General features: G+C 33.5%; 2 protein-coding genes across 5 annotated transcripts in view; one reads left to right on the top strand and one right to left on the bottom strand.

The window, feature by feature from the left end:
- Positions 1 to 23,485, bottom strand: part of LOC128156141 (zinc finger protein ZXDC-like) — an 86,307-nt gene that overhangs the window by 15,522 nt on the left and 47,300 nt on the right. For both annotated transcript variants that reach the window (XM_052818171.1, XM_052818176.1), the window contains exon 7: positions 21,790 to 21,970. In XM_052818171.1, coding sequence (XP_052674131.1) covers positions 21,790 to 21,970 — 181 coding nt within the window. The remainder of the gene's footprint in view (positions 1 to 21,789; positions 21,971 to 23,485) is intronic.
- On the top strand, positions 10,459 to 19,313 carry LOC128156152 (uncharacterized). Of its 3 annotated transcripts, none has more exons than XR_008239684.1 (2): positions 10,459 to 12,723; positions 19,022 to 19,313. XR_008239684.1 is itself a non-coding variant. In XM_052818189.1 (2 exons), exons 1-2 carry the CDS (start codon positions 12,477 to 12,479, stop codon positions 15,235 to 15,237), a joined length of 2,106 nt encoding a protein of 701 aa, XP_052674149.1. In that variant the 5' UTR covers positions 10,459 to 12,476; the 3' UTR covers positions 15,238 to 16,578. The 3 variants fall into 3 exon arrangements, 2 of the variants coding, with proteins under 2 accessions (XP_052674149.1, XP_052674157.1); XM_052818189.1 differs by lacking the exon at positions 19,022 to 19,313 and adding an exon at positions 13,379 to 16,578; XM_052818197.1 differs by lacking the exon at positions 19,022 to 19,313 and adding an exon at positions 16,026 to 17,204 and having other exon boundaries at positions 10,917 to 12,723.

Raw genomic sequence — 23,485 nt, 5'->3', positions numbered from 1 at the left:
TTATTTAAACGATATATCAAAAAGTACTCAATTAATTGACTTGAAAACTACCAGGCTTTGTCCTTTTACATGTACTATGCCAAATAGGTATACAAAGTTTGATAAATTTTCGTGCAAGGGTTTTCTTTAACTTGCTTCCAAGCTGAACACACATACACAAGCACAGCAGCGATGCTATGTCCCCTTCGCAACAAGTTGCGCGAGGGGATAATAACAAACATTCAAACACACATTAAGCTATTAACTCTATTAACTCACCGCAACGATGTTCTGTCACGCTACTTTCGCTCTGGGTGATTGATAACTCTTACTCAAAAATTTCGATTGATAACTCGTATACAATGTTGATTATGACATTGATTTAATGAAATAATAATTTATGATAGTATTAATGGTTTGGAAAGGCACATGTATTTTTCATTTGTTATTTTACAGAAGTGTGCAATCTATGATAAATATTTTTAGTTTTGAACGAATTTTGTCATAATGTATGCCCCCCTCCTTTACAATGGTGTAATTTTATCTAAGTTTTTGCATAAAAATTTGACCAATTAATATGACATTGCATTTGTTTTAATCTTTTACAATGAGACATATTTGTGCAAAGGTTGAGGAAATTCTATTGGAAGGTTTTTTTTTAATTTACTAGAAAATTGAAATGGAGTGCACACACACACATACATACATACACACACACATACAAACACACACACGCACGGTAGCGATGCTATATCCCCTTCACAACAAGTTGCGCAAGGGGATAATTACCTCATCAGATATTAGCAAGGGTAATTGTGACATCATAACAGGTGCATTCTTTTCATCCAGCCTTCGGCATATCAGAGTATCAAGTAGCATTATTTCCTGGCTATTATGCTCGGGATCGCCCCTCAAAAAAAGCTAAAAACCTACCTGGAAGTGACGTCACATACTGTATAAATAGTGCGTCCATTGTGATAAACACTCATAATTTTTCTGGCGACATCGGGACATGAGCCCTTGTTGGTTATATGGTTATTGCGGTGTTAATAAATTTTCTAAGACGTGGTCTTAGTTGCAAGGTTTGTAAAGCCTTTGAAAACGAATTAAATCTACCAATGACGAAGTCTTGGTTTGAAAAGATTGATAGTCCGTGCATTTCGTTTTACACATGGTTCATGTGGTCTTACAACTCAAGTTGTACAATACAAGTTGTGTATTTGTTGAATGCACGATTAGAACAAACTGTGTTCAGAATTTTGTTGTGAATATATTTTAAACAGCAAGTTTTACAGTACACGTTGTGTATTGGTTGATAGTACGTTTATAAAACACGTTGTGTTCAGAACTTGGACTATATAAAAAAATTTACACCGCAAGTTGAATAATATACACGCTGTGTATACATTAAATAGTACAGTACAATTAGAACACGCTGTGTTTAGATTTTTCTTATGGTTTTATTGATCTCAATATCAGGGATATAAATGAGACAAGAGATGGAATTTCTCTTAACTGCTGACTGATACTGGAGATAATTGGTTTACGACCTACAGTGTACAAAATGTAGTGCTCATAGTAAAATGACCAAAGGTCTGAAGTTTGAACAAAATAACAGTCAGGTTAATAATACAACTGTACTAATCATGTAGGTGAAAGAAGATGTCAATTTATAACATCTGAACAGGCTGATGCAATATTTTACACGAAATTAATGTTGGTTTATTGATCATGATAAAAAAGAAGTATTCAAGGCATCAGTTTGCACATGGTTGGAAATAAGTACAGCTGATGATATCAGTAATATTATTTGGTGTCATTGAAGACCAAACAAGAAATTGCACGAATGAACAGGAATTTATTTTGCTTCTCAGAGCAATACATTGGCTGTGAAATGTTTTAATTCTGGGATGAGAAGCTTACGTATACATATGTTTTCTATACCACATAATATATGGTGTTTTCAAGTTATTGTCACAGAAAAGATGATTGTCTACATTACATTTATTTATATTACATTGTACAGTCGAAGTTGTGCATGTTGTGAAGTTTGGAAGAAAGAAGCTTAAAATCTTGGAGAATCATGAAGTAGTTGGAAGACGAACTGATTCATAAAATATTTGAGAATTAAATTGATCACTGTTTGGAATGGGTGCAAAAGACAATTCATGCAGTGTTTTGAATCGTATCAATTGTTTGTGCAGTTTTATTCAGATATAAAGTTTGAGTTAAGAGTTACAAAGTTTGACTGAAGTGACAGTGAATGTTGAAAACAGGTGAAAAATTTGAATGAAAGACATATATATGTCTAAGTTAGTAATAGAGAGAAATCAAACAAACATTAGGATACTTGACTTGAAAAGTACTTTTAAAATAAGTACATGTACCGCAGAGTTTTTGAAATCCGCCGGTCCCACCGGCAAAACCGGTAAATATTTCAAATGTCCGGTAATTATTCTTATTCAATCGGTCTTAATGACCGGTAATATAAAAACGACCGGTTTAAGAATTTAACCTCTTTAATACAAGCAGAATTATAATATTTGCAAACACCTTCAATTTGATTTAACAAATCGATTCACACTCTATCGACAAGATTGACTTTTACACGCATTGTAAGGGAAGGCTAATTAACGAAAAAATGCTAGATGACATACTTGTGATGAGGTCTCTGACTGCTATTAACTGACAGCTATGATTTCCAATCTTTTGTTAATTGACTAACTATGTTTACATTTTATTACTAAAAATTAAAAAACACCCAAAAACTAATTAAAAACCTAATTATTTTTTGTTGTGAATTTCTATCCTTTTCTCAGTTTCGTCATTTAGTACGACCGTACTCCGTAAACAACATGGCTCCTGCCAAACACGGGAAACACTTTAGTTTGATTTCATTTTACACGAAAATTTGACAGAGTTTGAAATATTTGTAACAGTTTAGAAGTGCAAGTAACTTGATCAAACAGCCTGCGCATCAAGCACGTTATTATATCTATAGTACTATTGAGGTTATTATATAACATATGATTATGTTTTTAATGTAAAGAAATTAAAAGTAAAGAGGAGAGATTCAGAGGAAATTTCCCATACTAACATGATTTATGAATATAAACTTGTTAGTTTTATTTAATGGTGTTTTGTTTCTTTTATATGAAAGTCAAATATTGACCTGTGAATATTTGTTCAGACCGGTAAATTTCATAAAATCACCGGTCCACTTGACCAGTGAATTTTTTTTAATTTCAAAAACTCTGTACCGGTAATATAGCAATACATGTATTCAGTCAAATAATTAATATGGTTTTACTATTTAATTGTTTTTTGCATCCATAATTATTACAAAAGTCATAAACCTGCACATCATTATATGATTCATGGGGATGATTTGAGGAACAAAGAACCAAACATTTATTGACTTAAATGATTTGATTTCAGACACCATACATGCATTTATTTTAAGCTAATTTAAATGAAGACTTCATGGAAACTAAGGCTTGATAAGTATTGTTATGACACTGTATGATATAAAGAAATGAATTTGTTGGTACATTGCTGAAATCCTGAGATATAATACCAAAAGAAAAGGTTCAGAGTGAAAGAGGATCAATGTGATCAGAATAAAAATCCAGAAATAATACAATGTTCACTATGTATAACCCTATTTGTTATAACATTAAAACTTATTACCAAAGTATGGTACATGTTCAATTAGATTGAAATGAAAGAGAACGGTATATATATTAAAGAAAGAGACTATAGGTGACCATCTTTTATTTCTATCCTAAGAATTTGGTGAATTAAACTTTTACCATATGTCATGTAGAATTAGATCAAATATAAAAGCTATATGTACTAGCCTGTCTAGATCATGCAATGCAAGCAATTTTCAACCAAGACAAATCGTCAATGGAGATCAGTTGTTTTACAACCTTCCTCTTTAGGGAAAAATCCAGTGATAAGGATTATAAATGTAAAAATACATTTGTAATAGAATATTGCAATGGAAGAGATAATTGAATGGTATTTTTTTAATTGGCAATATACAGTTATAAGTTATTGAATAGAGTATTAAATATACGATATGAAACATGAGATTATGTTTGATTATATATTTAGAGACACTGAAATTTGATTTTTTGAGATTCTCTTAATACAAGATGGGTTACATGAGTAACTTTAATTTGGAATTTCGATACACTAGCTAGCACCATGTTTACAATGTTCATATTGAGAAAAAGCAAAGAACAAACTGATTTTCATACATTTATTATATACTTACCATATATGTATTAGTTGATGCATTGGAATGGTTTCCAGTATAAGTGAATAATTATTGATTATCTCTTCAGAACTTATCATCAGAACTGAAGTCTTCATGAAAATTTAGGACAAATGTTGCATGTATTTACTCGCTAATGGTGTTTAGTATAGTATGATACTACAAATTTAAAACAGATTTTAGAATGTTTCTGGTAATATTCAGAATTTGAATCAGAATAGAAAATATTAACTTTACAGATATATGTGTTAAGACATTGTGTGAACATTAAGGCTACCGGTATATGTACCGTATTTTCCCGACGATTCGTCGAATTGCTCATTTTTAGCCAAAATTTTAACAAAATCCTACGATATGTCGATTCAGACGACGCGTCGAACTTCTCGCTTCAAAATGGTGTATAAAACTGCAGTAACATTATCAGTGTATGATGCCACGATGTCCCAGATATTGCTACCAATTATTATTAATGATTAACATTTAAACAATTACTCTTTATACTTATGCATCATATTTTCAAATACCGACAACATCTACAAAGTCGCATGCATTGTAAACAATTCCCGATATCGCGTGTTATGCAAAATTAAACTTACTTTGACAGAAATATTTTATTCCCATGCATTAAAATAATCACCCACTCTGACCATCGCCAGTGTATTCGCCATTACGTAACCAGCCACCTGTTGACTCGGCCCGTGGTCAATGTTTGTTTAACAATTTCCGGTGTCAGAGGCATGCACCTGTCTCGTGTCGGACTTCAAAGGGGGATCTCAAGTGCAGAAAGCTTAGCAATTACTATGATTTTATGAAACTTGTTTACTTTGTATCCAGTAATACAGTTACACGCAATTATTTAAGAGACACTGTTAGAATAGATCGATCATTTGTACGACTTGATGATGAAGATATAAGACATACATACGTTTCCTAAATTTTTTATTTAACAATAATCAAAGAATTGGACAATAATTAATTAATGAACTATAATCACTCTTATAACGGTACTCTTTATGTACACAGTGAGTGAAATTGCCGTATAGACATGATAGATGTCAGCCTTAGCAAGATTATTAACACAACCGGGATCAGTCTACCGTATAAACAATAGAGTTGATAATTGCCGATTACATATTTTAAGATTGATTTTGACCATAAAATATTTCTTATTTATACTTTCCACTAACAACTCTTTACTAATAAAATAATAAAACTTTAAAACATTCCCCGGACCTACTGCAATATTTTTTTCCATCCAAGTTTGGTTTCAATTTTACTGCGCAATATTATCTTCCCACTATAGTGATATATGGAATCATGTGACAATGTGTTTATAACAAGAGGCCCATGGGGCCACATCGCTCACCTGAGCAACAATGGGCGTTCAAAAGATATTGTGCCATATGGTCCCTCGGTAGAAAAACAAAAAATAAATATTGTAAAGTATTCGAATTTTACACTTTTTTGTATACATGTAATCTGTGACATTGTACCTTCATGAAATACTATTTTTTACCAGAATAAGAAATTTCTACGCAAGATATAAAACTAAACATTTGGTAGAGGTATACTGTTAAGTTGTTAACTTCCAAATCCCTATATTTTCGTTCTGCCCCCCCCCCCCCCCCACTTTGTAAAGCGATCAAAATATATGAGAGCATATAGGTACATTTTTTTCATCAACTACTCAGTACTTACTAGTAATTGTATTAAAAAAAAATAATAGTTATTGTTTTTTATTTTAAAAACCCTACATGTATAGATGTGAAGAAGAAAATTGTACCTCAATGTGCTCAATTCATCAAATTAAAAACATTCAAAAATTTAATTTGTCTTCTCCATTATAATTAAATGACTGTTACTTACTTCGCGTACAAACCAGGATAATTTTCCGCTGTGATATTCTTAGGAATAGCGATAATTACTTTATCCCCGCAACATAAATGTGTCAGAAATATGGAAACTGTTTTAAAGATGTCGTTTTTATTTACTCGTGTCTGAAAAACTATCAAAATTGATTTAGATTTCACATTATTTATTGTATAAAGAGAGGGCCCCAGAGAGTAGATATATACAGAATACTAGTATCATTCTTTTATTTTGTTTGTACAAGTATTTAACATACTCTAATCTAATTCATAGAGATTTTCTAATGTTCAACCAAAATTTCAGCGTCAATTGTAGAATTATAATCAAGATACAGAGCTCACAGTTCGCCTAGGTTTGATTCATATTTTGTTCACATGAGTTTATTACATTCAGCTTATGATTTTTAACTTGGTATTTCCTATTCAGCATTTAAAATGGAAAAAAAGAATGGCCTAAGATTTTATATTCTTTTATTCACTCAAGACCAGTTCACTGGTATTTGAGGTTCAAAATCAGTTTATACAAATGTACACAAACACAGTGAAGGATCACATGTACAGTAAGAGTAATAATGACGAAAAAATGTTAAGTTTACAATACAATAAGATGTTAAAGTTGGTTTCTGAACGAACAGACTTTGAAAATTTTCTTAATAAATATTGACAATTTTTTTACTTTTTTAATCTTTAGTTTTTAAGATCTGTGTACAAACATAGAATTGTGAGCAAATCTCTGTATCTTGCTTATAATTTGAAGCTTAACACGCAAATATGGTTAGTAAATAGAAATTGAAAACAATTAAACACAAGAAACATTCACTATAACAAATAAAGAACACAATTTTTTTTTTCGAAATGAATCATATATATACATGTATATACCTACATATTTCCGTCAGCAATGCCAAACTTTATTTAAACTGAATAAACTCGAGAAAATGCCGAGCATCGCAACAAAACCTATTGCATTAATCTACCATCACGCAAAAGATAATGCCGATCGAATTACCGATAGAATGAATTGTATTTCATTATTTTTTGATACATCATATTTTGCTTAACTTGCGCAGGTAAACAGTTAACTGTTTGATTTACCAAAGTCTCTGTTTGATTTGATACGTAAAAATCACGAAATAATACAGACGATAGTTCCCAGGTTACAAGCAGAAATAATGAAAACGAAACGAAAATCGGAACAAGCAAACACGAACGTCATGTGTGAAACCTGTCAACGCATTGAAATATTTAGCCTCAATTTACTTCACAAAATCGGCAACAATATATTTTGCATGTTTCAAAAATTTCCCTTCAAACGCGAACTGTTGCACAACAAGCGAATTCATCATAGTCAGATCGACCCTCTTTCGTATAATGTCATGGCTGCTTTAAACAAAGAACCTCGTTTTAGAAGTATGGAATACGAGTCTAGGTAAAATGGGTTTGCAACCCCGGGCCGTGGCAAAATAAAAGCCAAGGCAGATCGACAATTGTCAATTCCAAATACGCATTATTTTGCAGCAATATTTACAGCGAATACAAATATACTAGTCCATCAAATATCCTGAAATTTTAATGAGATTGGCAGATTAATAACTGCCAATCTTTGTTTTGCCCAGACCAAGTCTTGCCTACCCATTTTACCGGATGCCGGATTACCGGATGCCGAACCCGAAGCTATTAAACTGATTAAAACACGCATTTCCTTTATTAATATTTTTTCGTAATAACTCAGATTTGAAACAGAATTAGCACTTAATTTTTGCAATTTATATTTTCCTTCCCATAAGGATAATTTATGCTAAACTACGTTGAATTGGAATCAGAAGTTCTTGAGAAGAAGATTTTTAAAAATGCACCCCCCTTTTTCTACAGTTTCAAGGTTTTCTCCGCTTTGAATACAGATCGGACTTTTATTTTTGCAATTTATATTCGCCCTCACATAAGGATGCTTTGTGCCAAATTTGGTTGAATTTGGATAAGCGGATTTAGAGAAGAAGTTCAAAATGTAAAAAGTTTACAGAAGGACAGACAGACAGACGGACAGACGGACGACAGACAAAATGTGATCAGAATAGCTCACTTGAGCTTTCAGCTCAGGTGAGCTAAAAACGGAACGGTAAAACTTTTAATTGATTAAAAAAATACACCATTGTTCATTAACTGTTATTGATATGTATTGTAGTGTTAACAGATGAGTGAAAATGATAATAATTACAGACCCTGAAACGTACTACTACACCAAAAAAGCGTGCGACTTTCGTGCGAGAAACGTTTCGTGTAAACCATTTAGCGTTTCGTGTAAACCGTTTAGTGTTTCGTGTGAACCATGAAGCGTTTCGTGTAAACCGTTTAGCGTTTCGGGCAAAGCGTGCAGCGTTTCGGGCAAAGCGTGTAAATCGTTTCGGGCAAAGCATGCGAGAACCGTGTGAAACGTTCATCAGATTTCATTCGGAACTCTCTGACAATTTAATTGTTTCAAAATAGCGCTCGTGTTAAACATTACTTTAAACTGATTGGCAAAACTCCTTTGAGATATTCTCGTGAAAAAAATCTATAAGAAATGATATACTTATCTTTTTACAAAATTGAATTAATTTTTAACAAACAAAAGAAAAGTACGCGTATTGAAAGAAGACTAGTTACTGAGACTATTCAGCTGTGTACAACCAGTACACATAACCTCGGACATCGGGTAAGACCTGCACCTGGCTGAACCTGTCAATCAAACTCTGTGTATTCGTTTTCATTGGATGATCACGCGTCTCTTTTTTTGTCAATAGCCAAAAGAAATTTAATGACTTCAAGGTAGTCGGAATCAGTATTCGATGATGCACACAATTTCAATGATACATTATTTATAGCTGCAATAATGTAGCCCTCTCCCGATTTTTTTTTTTTTTTTTGGGAGAGGGCTACAACTCCATAGGATCTCCGTAATGGTGCAAGTGCGGGAGTGATTCACTCCCGCAACAATTTCGTCTCAAATCGTATATAGATGACAATAACATTTGCATTTCTTACCTGAACTCAAACATTGTAGATGTCTATGGCATAAATTAATCCAAAAATATTAAGTATAGTCCATATATCGGTTATTTTTCGTGTATGTCAACAACACAAGTTGAATTTGTCCGCCATGTTTACTGACCTTGACCGGTCTTATTTTTGGACAGCCAATGAGAATTCAGGAGCGGATCTTGAACTGAATATAGGAATTCCCCTATTATAAACATAATTAACGCGGTAAATATGAATTTTCCATTATATACCGTTTCCTTAAATGATATTTTAGTGATAGAACGAGGTAAGATCGATTATCTACACTGACATTCACGTTATCAAGCCCATTAAAACTCCAAGCGTAAATCCCATAAAATCACGCGAGAACTGTCATGGCTGCTGAAAAAGACGACTGGTAAACATGCTGATGTGTTTTATCTGGTTTTGATTTATATACGGCTAGTTTGTTCAACCTGAATTAAAAAATCACTTTATCTAAAGAATGTCAAATGTAAAATCGATCTTTTTAGACCGAAGTCAGTCGTATTGAAAAATTAATTTTGCACCATTACGGAGATCCTGTGGAATTGTAGCCCTCTCCAGTAAACATCAGATATAAAAAATCGGAGAGGGCTACTTTATTGCAGCTACATTATTTAACATTAATTTAAACAAAATTAAATGTAAACATAGAAAGAAAATATTCTGTTCATTTCTATGAAATGCGGGAAGTAAATTCTTCTGAATCCCGATTAAAAATATTTCTACAAGTTATTATTTTAATTATTTAAACACTGATAACGGAAAACATAAAGTAATTAACACACTGAAATTTTCCTAAAATGAACACATGTAATTATTATGGGAATATATATGCATGGTATTTAATTCAAAAAGATTATGATAGAAATATTGTACGCCGTTATGCGGGGCGCTGGTTATGTATACCAATATTTTTTATTTTTTGTTCTTTCCGAAATCCAAAACAGTAATGACAACTTTTTTTTATTGTTTAATCCATTGATTTTTCTCTGTGATTTTATGTACGGAACATTTATTTACGCGAATGATTCGACATAAAAAAAATTAATCGGTTGTTTTATAGCATTTTTCTAACTTATGTGACTAATTTTATTTTACATAACTTTCAAAATTATCAATGTAAATAATTACAGGTTTATTTACAGTTAGTATTTTTACATCGTATTCTATGAAACCAATAAAAATATTAATGTGAGAAGAAAAAACAAATTCCACCGAATACTGAAAAACCAAATTATCAATGTAAATAATTACAGTTTTATTTACAGTTAGTATTTTTACATAGTATTCTCTGAAACCAATAAAAATATTAATGTGAGAAGAAAAAACAAATCCCGCCGAATACTGAAAAACCGATTTTAGTTTGTAATCATACGGATTTTATTTTTGGTATTGAATATTATGTTACGGTAACTTTTTTCTCTGGAATTTTTATTATTTACAGGACTAATAAGAATCATGGATATTTCTTTTGAGCAATAAATATATTTATAGAAGTAATATTTTTGGCTAATTCTGTGAATAAATAATTTTTTGCTTTAAATATAAGTACCAAATTAATTTAATTGATAAATTCAATACGTATGTACATATATGTTTCTAATATCAGTATTTCTATTATTTCGTGTTTTATTTAAATTGATTTTTACTAACAGAGTCAGGGTAAAAATCCGAGAGGACCCGAATCGATCAGGATAAAAGCGTGTCCAAAGCGTGTGAAAAGCGAGCAAATGCAAATCGTTTCGTGCGAGAATCGTTTCGTGTAAACCGTTCAGCGTTTCGTGTAAATTGTTTAGCGTTTCGGGCAAAGCGTGCAGCCTTTCGTGTAAACCGTTCAGCGTTTCGTGTGAACCGTTTAGCGAGCGTGTGGTGTAGTAGTACGTTTCAGGGTCTGTAAAGATGAACACTGAATTCAACAACGTAATTTTCAATAACACAGCCAGCTCAAGATGATTAAAAGCAAGATTTTTAATATTTTTTTCACAATTTTCTGACCTCAAGCCTTAGACAAGTCGATCAAGACGATAAGTCGAGTGCTCTGCTTCAGAGAAAAAAATACCGACTTATCGTCGGGAAAATACGGTAGTAGCTGCAACAGAAAATTAAAATGATGGGAAAAACTTTTAAATATTAAAGATGATTGAATTTCTTTTGCAAAAGATTGAGAAAGTTCTCTTTCTGTATTTTCTAATTAAGTCATATTGATTGAATAATTACGAATTAACAGGATTTATATTTTTGCTTACTTCATATTATGAAATTTGATTATAATAAGTTATTTCAAGATAGTGATTGTGTTTTATCATGTCACTCGATCAAATGACAAAGATATTATATTACAGTATTTACTATTGAAGAAATGTTTACTCATATTTAGCTGCTGGCATATATGTAAATAATGTTACCCTGGATATAACATATCTGATTCATAAATTCCAAGAAAGATTACACGAAACACATTTGTTCCTGTTTTATTTTTTGTCTCTTTGCCAGTGGGTGAATTAATGAAGACTAGGCGAATTACAATGCCTTACATTGTCTCTCTATAAACAAAGCTTTGTCTGGGCAAGTTTTAATTGGGACAAAACTGTTTACAATCTAAGAAAATAACATGGGGCAAAAATAGTCCTGTTTACAGTTCCCAATTGTTGGTCTTATTGTGATTACATGAATATAGATATATTGACGACCAAAAAATGACATTACAAAGAACTTAAAATTAGATTTCATATCATGTCATAAATTGTTAATACACAAAAAATAAACGTCATACAATGTTCGGGAAAAGTTATATATACTCCATGAATATACATGTATATGTAAATAATAGATTGTTTATAATGATACATATATTAGATTTATGGAAAATGAAATATGAATTCCATATTCTTCAAGAGAAAACAGTTCCTAGCTAGAGGTTAAAATCTTTACATAGGTCATTTATATTTTAAAATTATTTCATATTGAAGATATAATTATATAATTATCAAATTTAGAAAAGATTGCAAGTTTTGAAATTAGTTTTCTTAAAACTAATTACATTTATCGCTATATACGGTAAATGCCATTTATCGAAGAAGAATAAATCAAGCGGCATAACTCTAATAATTTTAGTAACCAATATTTTATCCAAGCGCGATAACTCTAAATCAATAGGCGCGGGTACTTAAATGTCAATAATGTAATGACGTCATTATTGCGCGTGCAATTATCGATCCGTTAGACGCTGCCGATATCGAACAGACGACGGACGTGTAGATTGACAGAGAAGTAATTCTAAAGTTTGTATGTTGTAAGGAATTTGTATGATGTTACGGTCAAAAAGGAAATCAAAATCCCCATATGCCAGGCCAACACGTACACCGGCCGCCGCCAGAAAAGCAGTGTCAGTCAGTAATAGCAACCGCCAGACACCTGATGATGCTGACCCCCAGGCAGTAGCAAAGGCAACGGAATCATTGAATTTGGATACCCACTCTGATGGCAGTGGTCCAGCGTTACATCAACCACTCATACTTGGACCTTCATCGTCAATGGCAGCCCATTCATCAGGTACAATAAACGATATTGACAATTGTACCGATGCTTTGCGTAACAGCATGCAAATGTTCAACACGCCAAATTCATTATGTAGTATAACAGATGCATTGGGTACCCACGTAACTCAGATTGTTAGACAATCTATTTACAACAATGAATTTGTCCACATGCATAAAATGTTACCCCTCAAACCTCATGACGAACCCCAACAACAATTAGCTTTTGTCAATGGTGAATTGGTTATCCAGCCAAAACACAAAGAAATTAAAATTACTTCTGTTGAAACCTGGACAAATGCATTTCTCGTGTTCAGCAGCATTTATCTGACCAAGTTCCCTGAACACACCCAAGCTATCCTCAAATATATGAACACCATTCGCACAGCTGCCCAACGTTCGCCTAATTTGAACTGGTTAAATTATGACATACAGTTCCGATTAAAACGCTCTCGAAATCACACGGTAGATTGGGGTTCTATCGATGCTGAGCTTTGGCTTCTTTACGTAGCGCAAGGTTCCTTCCTCACAAGCCCGCAAATGACAAATTTTTCGAATAAATCGGCCAAATGCTATGAATTTAATTACAAAGGTTCGTGCGGCCGACCTTACTGTAATTATCACCACGTGTGTCTAAAATGCAACAACAACCACCCTTCTATTTACTGCAGGGTTAACAACAACCAACCCATTCGCCAAGAGAGAGGGAAACCCCCCGCATTCGACCATATGCGACAATTCCCTTATAGAGGTCAAGGCCGTGGGCAGTCAACAGGCAACGCAAGACCTATGGGACATGGCTCCAACCCCGGTCAAACTTAATGTCTTAAAATCAATGCTTACTAATTATCCAGATCAAAATACAGCTCATGAATTACTAAACGGGTTTGAATACGGTTTCAACATTCATTATTCTGGTACACGAGAATTTCACGTTTCAAAAAACATGAAATCTGCAGAAACTCAAGCTGATGAGCTTCAATTAAAAATCTATCAAGAAATTTCACTGGGGAGAATAGCTGGTCCATTTTACACTAGACCTATTTCTAATATTAGATGTAGCCCTATTGGTCTAGTTCCTAAAAAACAAGGGGGGTGGCGCATGATTTGTAATTTGTCAGCACCACAGGGCAACAGTGTTAACGATTTTATAGACCCCAGTCTCTGTTCAGTACATTATACATCATTTGATACTACTATAAGTATGGTTCAAAAACTTGGTCCTGGGGCTTTATTAGGCAAAAAAGACATAACGAGTGCTTTCAGACTTCTTCCGATTCGACCCGAAGATTTTTCATTGCTCGGCTTTTATTTTGACAATCAGTATTATATTGATAAATGTTTACCTTTCGGTTGCTCTATTGCATGTGCCACTTTTGAAAAATTTTCAACAGCTTTGCACTGGATAGTGGAAAATCAATCCACACACAACACATTAGTCCATTACCTGGATGATTTTTTGTTCGCTGGCCCAGCTAATACTTGTATATGTCAAAACCTTATGGGATCATTTGATACAATTTGTAAAGAACTTGGGGTCCCGCTGTCAGAGGAAAAAACAGAAGGCCCCTCTACATACATTACATTTCTTGGTCTAGGTATCAATACTATTAACCAAACCATATTTATTCCAAAGGACAAGGTGGACACCCTTAAATCAATGATACATAATGTATATACGCGAAGGAAAGTTACATTAAAAGTAATGCAATCATTAGTGGGGTCACTAGCATTTGTTACGAAGGCAATACCTGCAGGTAGGGCGTTTTGTAGACGATTTTACGACAGTCTTTCGCAGGGATACAAAAAACATCACTACATTACAATATCAAAAGCTCTACGAGACGATATGGAGGTCTGGTTAAAATTCCTTTCCGAATTTAATGGTACCACACTATTTCCCGATATGCACTGGTCAAATGGGGACACATTGCACATATCCTCTGACAGCTCTGGCTCTTTTGGGTGCGGGGCAATTTTCGGTTCACATTGGGCCTATCTTCAATGGCCATTAGACTGGTCATCCGAAGATCGTAGAGACTTGACCTACCTGGAGTTAGTGCCAGTAGCGCTGGCAATTCAAATTTGGGGTAGCAAATTGCAGTCTAAGAAAATTATAATGCACATTGATAACATCGCAGTAGTTCAGATAATTAATCAAAAAACATCAAAGTCATCAAGAGTTATGTCCCTTCTTAGACCTCTATTGCTTCAGCTCCTCAGGTTCAACATTCAAATTAGATGTGTGCACATACCAGGTCCTTCAAATACTATAGCTGATGCTATATCTCGTTTTCAGTGGCAAAAGTTCAGAAATCTGGCCCCATATGCGGAATACTATCCATGCCAAATTCCATCGGAATTTTGGAACCATTTGAAAAGGAAGTACAAAAACTACTCGACGCATCAGTTGCTCCAAACACTCAAACTGTTTATCAGAAGGGCATTGACTTATTCATGCAATTTAGAGGGCTGTATAACATCCAAGACATTTGGCCTCCATCTGTTGACCAAATTATCAACTTTATAGCATTTTTATCATCTAAAAGCATATCATATTCAACTGCCAAAACTTACTTAGCGGGCATTAGTTTTAGCTTGAAGTTAAGCAATCTTCCTGATCCATGTCAATTTTTCATTGTAAAAAAACTACTACTCGGTTTTAAGCAACTCAAACATAAAAAGGATACTAGAAGTCCAATAACTTTCCCACTGTTAAAAAAAATCGTAGCTTCTTTACAACATGTTTGTAGTAATTATTACGAACAGATCCTTTTTTCCACTGCGTATACACTTGCATACTTTGCCTTACTAAGGGTAGGTGAGATAACCAGTACACGTGGGAATTCCTGCAATTCAGCACTGTCTTTGCACAACGTATCCATATCAACGTCATGCATCACCATTATATTAGATAAAACTAAAACAGACCAAATAGGGAAGGGTATAACAATTCAAATTAACTTGACAAACGAAAATAAAATGCTTTTTGACAATATGCGAGCATTTTTAAAACAACGTCCAACAAGCACCGATACATTGCAATTTTTGTGCCATATTGATGGTTCACCCTTAACTTACTATCAATTTAACCAAGTTTTGAAAAAATCACTGTCATTTTTGAGGCTTGACGTTACAACATTTAAGTCCCATTCATTTAGAATAGGCGCAGCCACATATTTATACATGCAAGGGGCGCCAGAGCAGGAAATTAAAGCTAAGGGTCGGTGGCATTCTAATGCTTTTCAATCCTATATACGTCCTAATACAGTAGTATTGTAATATCAAAGTCTTTACTAAAGATAAATAAGTTTACAGGCTCTTCACACATCTGGATAGTAGGATCTTCAATCATAAGGAGGGCCCAGGATTACTGCAATCAGTCAGCAATTGGTTCAAATTTGTCTCTGGAATCCTTAAATGTCACCGTGAATTGGTCTGGAAGGGGCGGACTAAAATGGGAAGAACTTGACGATCATATCTCACTACTGCTTCAGGAGCATGGCACCCCACCTCGTGTATTGATCATTCACTGCGGTGGTAACAGTATTGGGCTTGTGTCACTTAAAAAACTTCAGTTACAAATGAAATCACTCATGGGTTCTTTACACCAAAAAATGTCAAACACTTTGCTGGTATGGTCAAACATACTTCCCCGAAAATATTGGCTGCACATGATATCAAGCATAGCAGCAGAGCAGGCCAGAATACGAATAAATAGCTCCTTGGGGTCATTTGTTTGTAAAAAGCTCAACGGGGCACTAATACGTCATCCAGATATTGATATCAACCAGCCGAAGTTATTCCAAGATTATGTTCATTTATCGAAACTTGGTAATTTCATATTTACAAATACCATAAAAACTGCCCTCGTTAACTCTATTCCCCCTGAAGCATTTTACCCTTTACCCCCTAATGCCACGATATGACGCATTGGTCATTTCCCTAATGACGACTTATGACGCGTCCGTATAGAACCCCAATTTTCTTTGTTTATTTTACTTGTCTGAAGCAAAATTTAGTGGCAAATAACACCTAATAGTGTCTACCTTACACAGACGATTATACACAGTCAGGTTATGCAATGGTTTGACAGATATCACGTGATACACACACCTGTGAAGTTTTAAAAAAAATGGCGGCATCGGACGATCATGACAGAGATTGGTTTAGATATTCTAGATGATTCTGTGTGTTTAAAATTACCCCCAAGTGGAAATAAACATGACCAATCCACTTCCTTTGAAGTTTATGACAGGAATTTGGTTGATTAGCAGTGAATTAGGGCTAATTCACGACACCTGCATGACAACAACAATGGCGGCCTCCAAACATCGGCACATGTGCATTGCGTCAGCCTGGGCATAATCTAACTTAAATTCAACACATTAACTGTGGATCTTTCCCAGTATTTTGTAGTTATACTGTTCCATAAAAGTATTTAAGAAATAAAACCCAATAGAAACTAATATACAATGCTGTATAATTTATGCTATACATCGGTGAAGGGGGGGGGGGGGGGTGCCAAAAATCGAAACTTGTCAAAGTCGGTAAATTATTAGCTCATACCTGGGTCTGAACTAAATGTTTTGAAATCCCCCTTTGAATAGTTTAATGTTTTGACTAAATTACAATAACTATTTTGAAATAAATATTGCTTTATACATGTAACTGTGCAGACAATAGATACAATAGTGTACAGGTATTTTTACCTGAATTTCTGTACCTTTACTACAGGTATCTGATATAATTTATATAAAAAATAATTATAAATGCAAAACTTAGAAAAATTCTGATTGCAGTGATACATGAACCATGATAGTTTGATAAAATATTACTCTAGGGATGAATTTCTACACTTTTGATTAAATCTTGATTGTTGTGTATTGGTCTCAATTCGCAAGATAAAACAAGAAACACATTATTCAAAACATGAAAAAATATTTTTGAACAAAAGTTGATCATATGTTAAAATTTCATTCATTAATTTTTATGTTTACAGTAATTTCTTTTAATGTACAGGTAAAATTACCTGAATAAACTCACCTAATTAATTTCTATTAATTTATTTGTGTACTCTAAAGTTATAATGTTAAAGTTCAATCTTTCCCGATCACAGTGGTATATCATATGGCATGGTCAGACAATAATTCTTGTAAATAACTATAGTAAAACAATACCACTCAAACAGTGAAAAAAGTTTCAGGGGGAAGCTAAGAAAACCTTATAGGGAAATGACAAATGCGTCATATGGTGGCATCAGGGGGAAAAGAGTTAAGTTCCTGACAACAAAACAAAATGTCTACCCGTGCATTTAATTCGGCGGTATCTGTTTATGGTCGTCCAAAACTTTGTTTAATTTGAACAAACCTACTGCCCCCTATCAACCCGTTTCAACTTCTCTATCCATTCCCTACTTATATGCACGTGTATTGGAGACAGTGTGCATCCTCATAATGTGTTGGTTTGCTAATTCAAAATATTATTGCTATTCGTCTTGATTGAAAAAGACTTGAAGTGTTTGTGTTGTTGTTACTTATCTTGCAGTATTGAATTGAATTGATTTGATTATATTGTTAATTGCGTTGCATTAAAAGGCATGATGTCTTGTTCGCCAAATCACCGCCTTTTGATTGGCGGATGGATTGCGGTACCCATGCCTCGCGTCCCGCAATCCACTTGGCAGAATTTTGCAACAAGCCATCGCTGGCAACTTCTGTTCACCGTCCAGGGTTGCCAGCAATACATGGCTCCTTGTTATCATCATATATAATGACTAAATTTCAGCGCCAAATGCCATATTGAGGATCGGCGCTTATCCATTGTTATTTTATAAAACTTATGAATCATATGTACATGTTGAAATATTGAAATCATAATAAAGCCATGACAGATACCGCCAACACTGTAGTCGTTTATTCTTTCAAGATAATTACATTTATCGCTATATACGGTAAATGCCATTTATCGAAGAAGAATAAATCAAGCGGCATAACTCTAATAATTTTAGTAACCAATATTTTATCCAAGCGCGATAACTCTAAATCAATAGGCGCGGGTACTTAAATGTCAATAATGTAATGACGTCATTATTGCGCGTGCAATTATCGATCCGTTAGACGCTGCCGATATCGAACACCCTCCCACCCACACCTTTATCATTATTAGTAAAGGATAAACATAGTAAAATAGGTTTTTTTAGTCCATTGAAGAATAGTTATAAATTATTTTCCCTTCATCATTAATTATACTGTCTTGATAACCTTGCCTCATTTGTTTCTCTTCTTCTGCTTTCTTTTTATTGTTCGTTACAGTTATAATCCAATCAACGTCATGGCTTTACTTTGGTCCTGCTGAACATCAAGCTGGTCGGCCAGACTGCAGAATTTTGCAACAAGCCATCGCTGGCAACTTCTGTTCACCGTCCAGGGTTGCCAGCAATACATGGCTCCTTGTTATCATCATATATAATGACTAAATTTCAGCGCCAAATGCCATATTGAGGATCGGCGCTTATCCATTGTTATTTTATAAAACTTATGAATCATATGTACATGTTGAAATATTGAAATCATAATAAAGCCATGACAGATACCGCCAACACTGTAGTCGTTTATTCTTTCAAGATAATTAATTCATGCAGAGTTTGGTTGTACAGTGTATTAATATATCAAAATGGATGTGTTATGAAGGATGAACATTTTGATTTTTGTATAAATACATCATACCAGGAAAGTCATTGATATTGATTTAAGAATTTTCAAAGGAAGGAATGTTGATGTTCAAAGACATCAGACAAGATTATACCTGACATCCTTCTGTACACAAGTGAATACTATTGCTTTCACTGATAATATCTAAGTTTCAAAGAAAACTTAACTGATCCTAATATATAGCTATATGAGCTAGACAAAATAGGACATACATGTATATATAAATATGATTTTAGTTTATAAAAGAATGATTGACATATAGGTAATTCATGAAGAGTAAATATTTTTCTGATCATAGGGTCATTGTACCTTAGTTAATATGTTGCAAAACTTAATCATACATGAATATGATACTTTATATTCAAGGAAGAAATATAGATGAGATGTTTTGTCTCTGTATTTCTGTGTATTTTTGAGGTATTAGTCCAACCCTTTGACCCAGTTACAACCGTTATATAAAAAATCTTATTTTTTAAAAGATAACTGCAAAAAAGCGGTGTTATGTTTATTTTAGCATTAATTTGACAGAATTATTAACTAAATACAAATTACCAACTAATAGTAATATCAACACTACAAGTAATAAACATCGGTTGCACAGTATGTGGTTGCATCACCCGTATTTATAACCCCGAAAGATAAGACAATCTCGAGTTATTAATTACAACAGGTGTTAACTGAAGCTGTGAAAACTTCTTCAGAATTAGTTAATTATCATTTGATTGCCTTTGGGGTTAATTCAAACGATTGTAAACTCATAATATTGGGCAACTTTAACTTCTCTTACGGAATAAATTCCAACGAAGTTGCCGATCAAAAAGTGACTATTTAATATTTAATACTGTGGAGTATCAAGGTTTCCTCCCTGTATGGGTTTTGAGAATTGTTTATCCCACCTCAAATAAAAATATATATTTGACAATAAATCTGCTTTAAAATTATGAGTGTTTATCACAATGGACGCACTATTTATACGGTATGTGACGTCACTTCCAGGTAGGTTTTTAGCTTTTTTTGAAGGGCGATCCCGAGCATAATAGCCAGGAAATAATGCTACTTGATACTCTGATATGCCGAAGGCTGGATGAAAAGAATGCCCCTCATCCATCACATCCGCGGGAATGCTTGGATGAGGGGGACATTTTCCTGTATTTTCATTTAAACTTTTGAGAAAAATGCACCAAATTTTCATTAATTTTTGGAATAACAATATATGTTCACAGCCATTTCCCACATTAAATTCCCATTAAATTTTGCTATTCAATTTCACGTTATATTAATTTCTTATAATTTCTGCAGGTAGATTTTCCTCTTCGAACAACTATAAGGAAAAGTTCCCCTTTTCACTATATCTTAAAAATATGACATATTGTTGAAGTGATGATTCCCTAACAGATACAAAGTATGAGTGCAAATCTGGTATTTTCATTTTTTTATAGCAAGCAAAGCGAGCTTTAAAAACCAGTGTGCACAGGAAAAAGAACAAGCTAAACCTACAGATTCATCAGGCAAAATTTTCTGTCTATATGTCTCATAATGCTCTCTAATGTTTTCACCCGTGGTGCTATGCCAAAAATGGCCACCATTTAACTCGTAATTTACAGTGTCTTGAGGTTCAAAGACACATTTTGAGTACCTCACAAGCTTTGGTGAGACCCAAGAGATATTTGTTACATTCTTCCATACCTTCGTATTGAGTCGAGATATGTAAACAAAGACAAAAAAGTATATGGATGACGTCACAGTGTTCTCGCGCGATAAATTTAGAGGTGGATCAAACATCCGAATGCGTGTACAATCTATTTCAGTATAGACTGCGATACCTGCCTCATTGACATATGATTTGTTTTTTTGTTTTTTTTTACATAGAGATTATATAAATATATACTAGCAAGAGCCATACTTTACTGTCATATCGATCCAATTTTAAGCTAATTGTGTATGCATGTACAGTTAGCAGGTTAGTACATGAGTAGGGAGTAAATAAACAATAGGACATATTGAACTAAATAAAAAATGATAAAGAGAAAAAATAAACTGTTAAAATATTTATGCAGATATTGCATATAGTCAAACCATTAAATTTGAAAGTGGGAAATTACACACCTACAAACAGGAGCCAGGCTCTCTCTCTCTCTCTCTCTCTCTCTCTCTCTCTCTCTCAAAAATTCTTTTTCATTTGTTGATACCTAAATAACACTAAGTTGACAATGATGCAAGGTATGTGTAATTTTTGCTGCGCTTGCCACAACGATAGCACCGTAAAACATATTACACATTAGTTCATGAACATTATATTTTCAGGATTTAACAAATTTTCCATTTTAGGGCATGTACTGAAATTTTATTCTTCTATTTATCATATTTACCTTCTACAGGGCAGGCAAATGGCTTTTTCCCACTGTGAGTAATCATGTGACCCTTCAAGTGCTCTGACCTCATGAAAGCTCTCCCACAGTTCTCAACTGGACATTTCCACTTCCGTAAACCAGTGTGCTTGAACTGATGACGCCGCAATTTACTGGCCGTTGTAAATGCCCATCCACAATTCTATCAATGGATGAATATAAAGATTTATCTTTGGTCCGTTTTTTAAATCTCGAATTTCAAAGAAAGTGGAATTATAAAGCATTATAACAGAAGTAATATTAAAATCTAAAAGGACTATATATGATATGGGCCTAAAATGGCCCCCTAAAATGAACATCATCATTTTACTGTAATTCTTTGTTTTCTTTGTACATATATATTTGTGATGTTTTTACATAATGTTCATTTTGATTCAACTGCCCACAATTTAGAAATATGACATCGTAAAGACAACCTTTTCCCGCCATTTTTGCATTTTTAGCATAAAACAGCTTGTTTTCAAGCAGTCTTTCTTTCAGAAAATATAGAGCGCATGCTTGAACAAACAATATATTTTTATCAGAGATATATCTAGCCAAGGCTAATAAGTGACAAAAAAAATTTCCTTGTTCAAGCATGCGATCTATATTTCCCATTCATAAAAAGATAAGAATCAAAGGCCTGAAGGGCCACAATGGCGTCGAGTTAAAGTTAATTTGAAGAGTAAAAACCTAAATAATTTTTTAAACAAGTGAAAAGCTGTCAATGTGACAGCTAACCGGGTTTTCTTTTTATATGCGAACTGTATCCATAATCCATGTCAACCCATATCCAGTAAAATAAAGTACCCCATATGCAATATTTTGCTAAAAAAGACTTAGTTCAAAAGCTGGTATTTTTTTCATAAATAATCAGAAATAAAAATCCTAGAAATATGCACACCTCTGATACATGTACAATTAATCTGCAAAAGAACAACTTTTTATCTATAAAACTGTAGGAAAAGTTATTTGTACAATGAGGTTACCCTATATGCAATATTTTGCTAAAAATTGACTAACTTCAAAAGCTGGTATTTTTTTCATAAATTATTGAAAATCAAAATCCTTGCAATATGCACGCCTCTGATATCTGTATAATTGATCTGCAAAAGAACAACTTCTTATCTTGAAAACTGTAAGAGGAGTTATCCGTACAATGAGGGTACCCTATATGCAATATTTTGCCAAAAATGACTAACTTCAAAAGCTGGTATTTTTTTCATAAATTATCGAAAATCAAAATCCTAGCAATATGCATACCTCTGATATATGTTTAATTGATCTGCAAAAGAACAACTTCCTATCTTGAGAACTGTAGGAGGAGTTATCCGTACAATGAGGGTACCCTATATGCAATATTTTGCCAAAAATGACTAAGTTCAAAAGCTGGTATTTTTTTCATAAATTATCAAAAATCAAAATCCTAGCAATATGCATACCTCTGATATATGTTTAATTGATCTGCAAAAGAACAACTTCCTATTTTGAAAACTGTAGGAGGACTTATCCGTACAATGAGGGTACCCTATATGCAATATTTTGTCAAAAAATGACCAAGTTCAAAAGCTGGTATTTTTTTCATAAATTATCGAAAATCAAAATCCTAGCAATATGCATACCTCTGATATATGTTTAACTGATCTGCAAAAGAACAACTTCCTATTTTGAAAACTGT

This window comes from Crassostrea angulata, chromosome 1, assembly GCF_025612915.1.
Source record: "Crassostrea angulata isolate pt1a10 chromosome 1, ASM2561291v2, whole genome shotgun sequence".
In the NCBI taxonomy this organism is placed as follows: domain Eukaryota; kingdom Metazoa; phylum Mollusca; class Bivalvia; order Ostreida; family Ostreidae; genus Magallana; species Magallana angulata.
The sequence above is the reverse complement of the archived record's forward strand: the minus strand, read 5'-3'. Positions and strand labels throughout refer to the sequence as shown.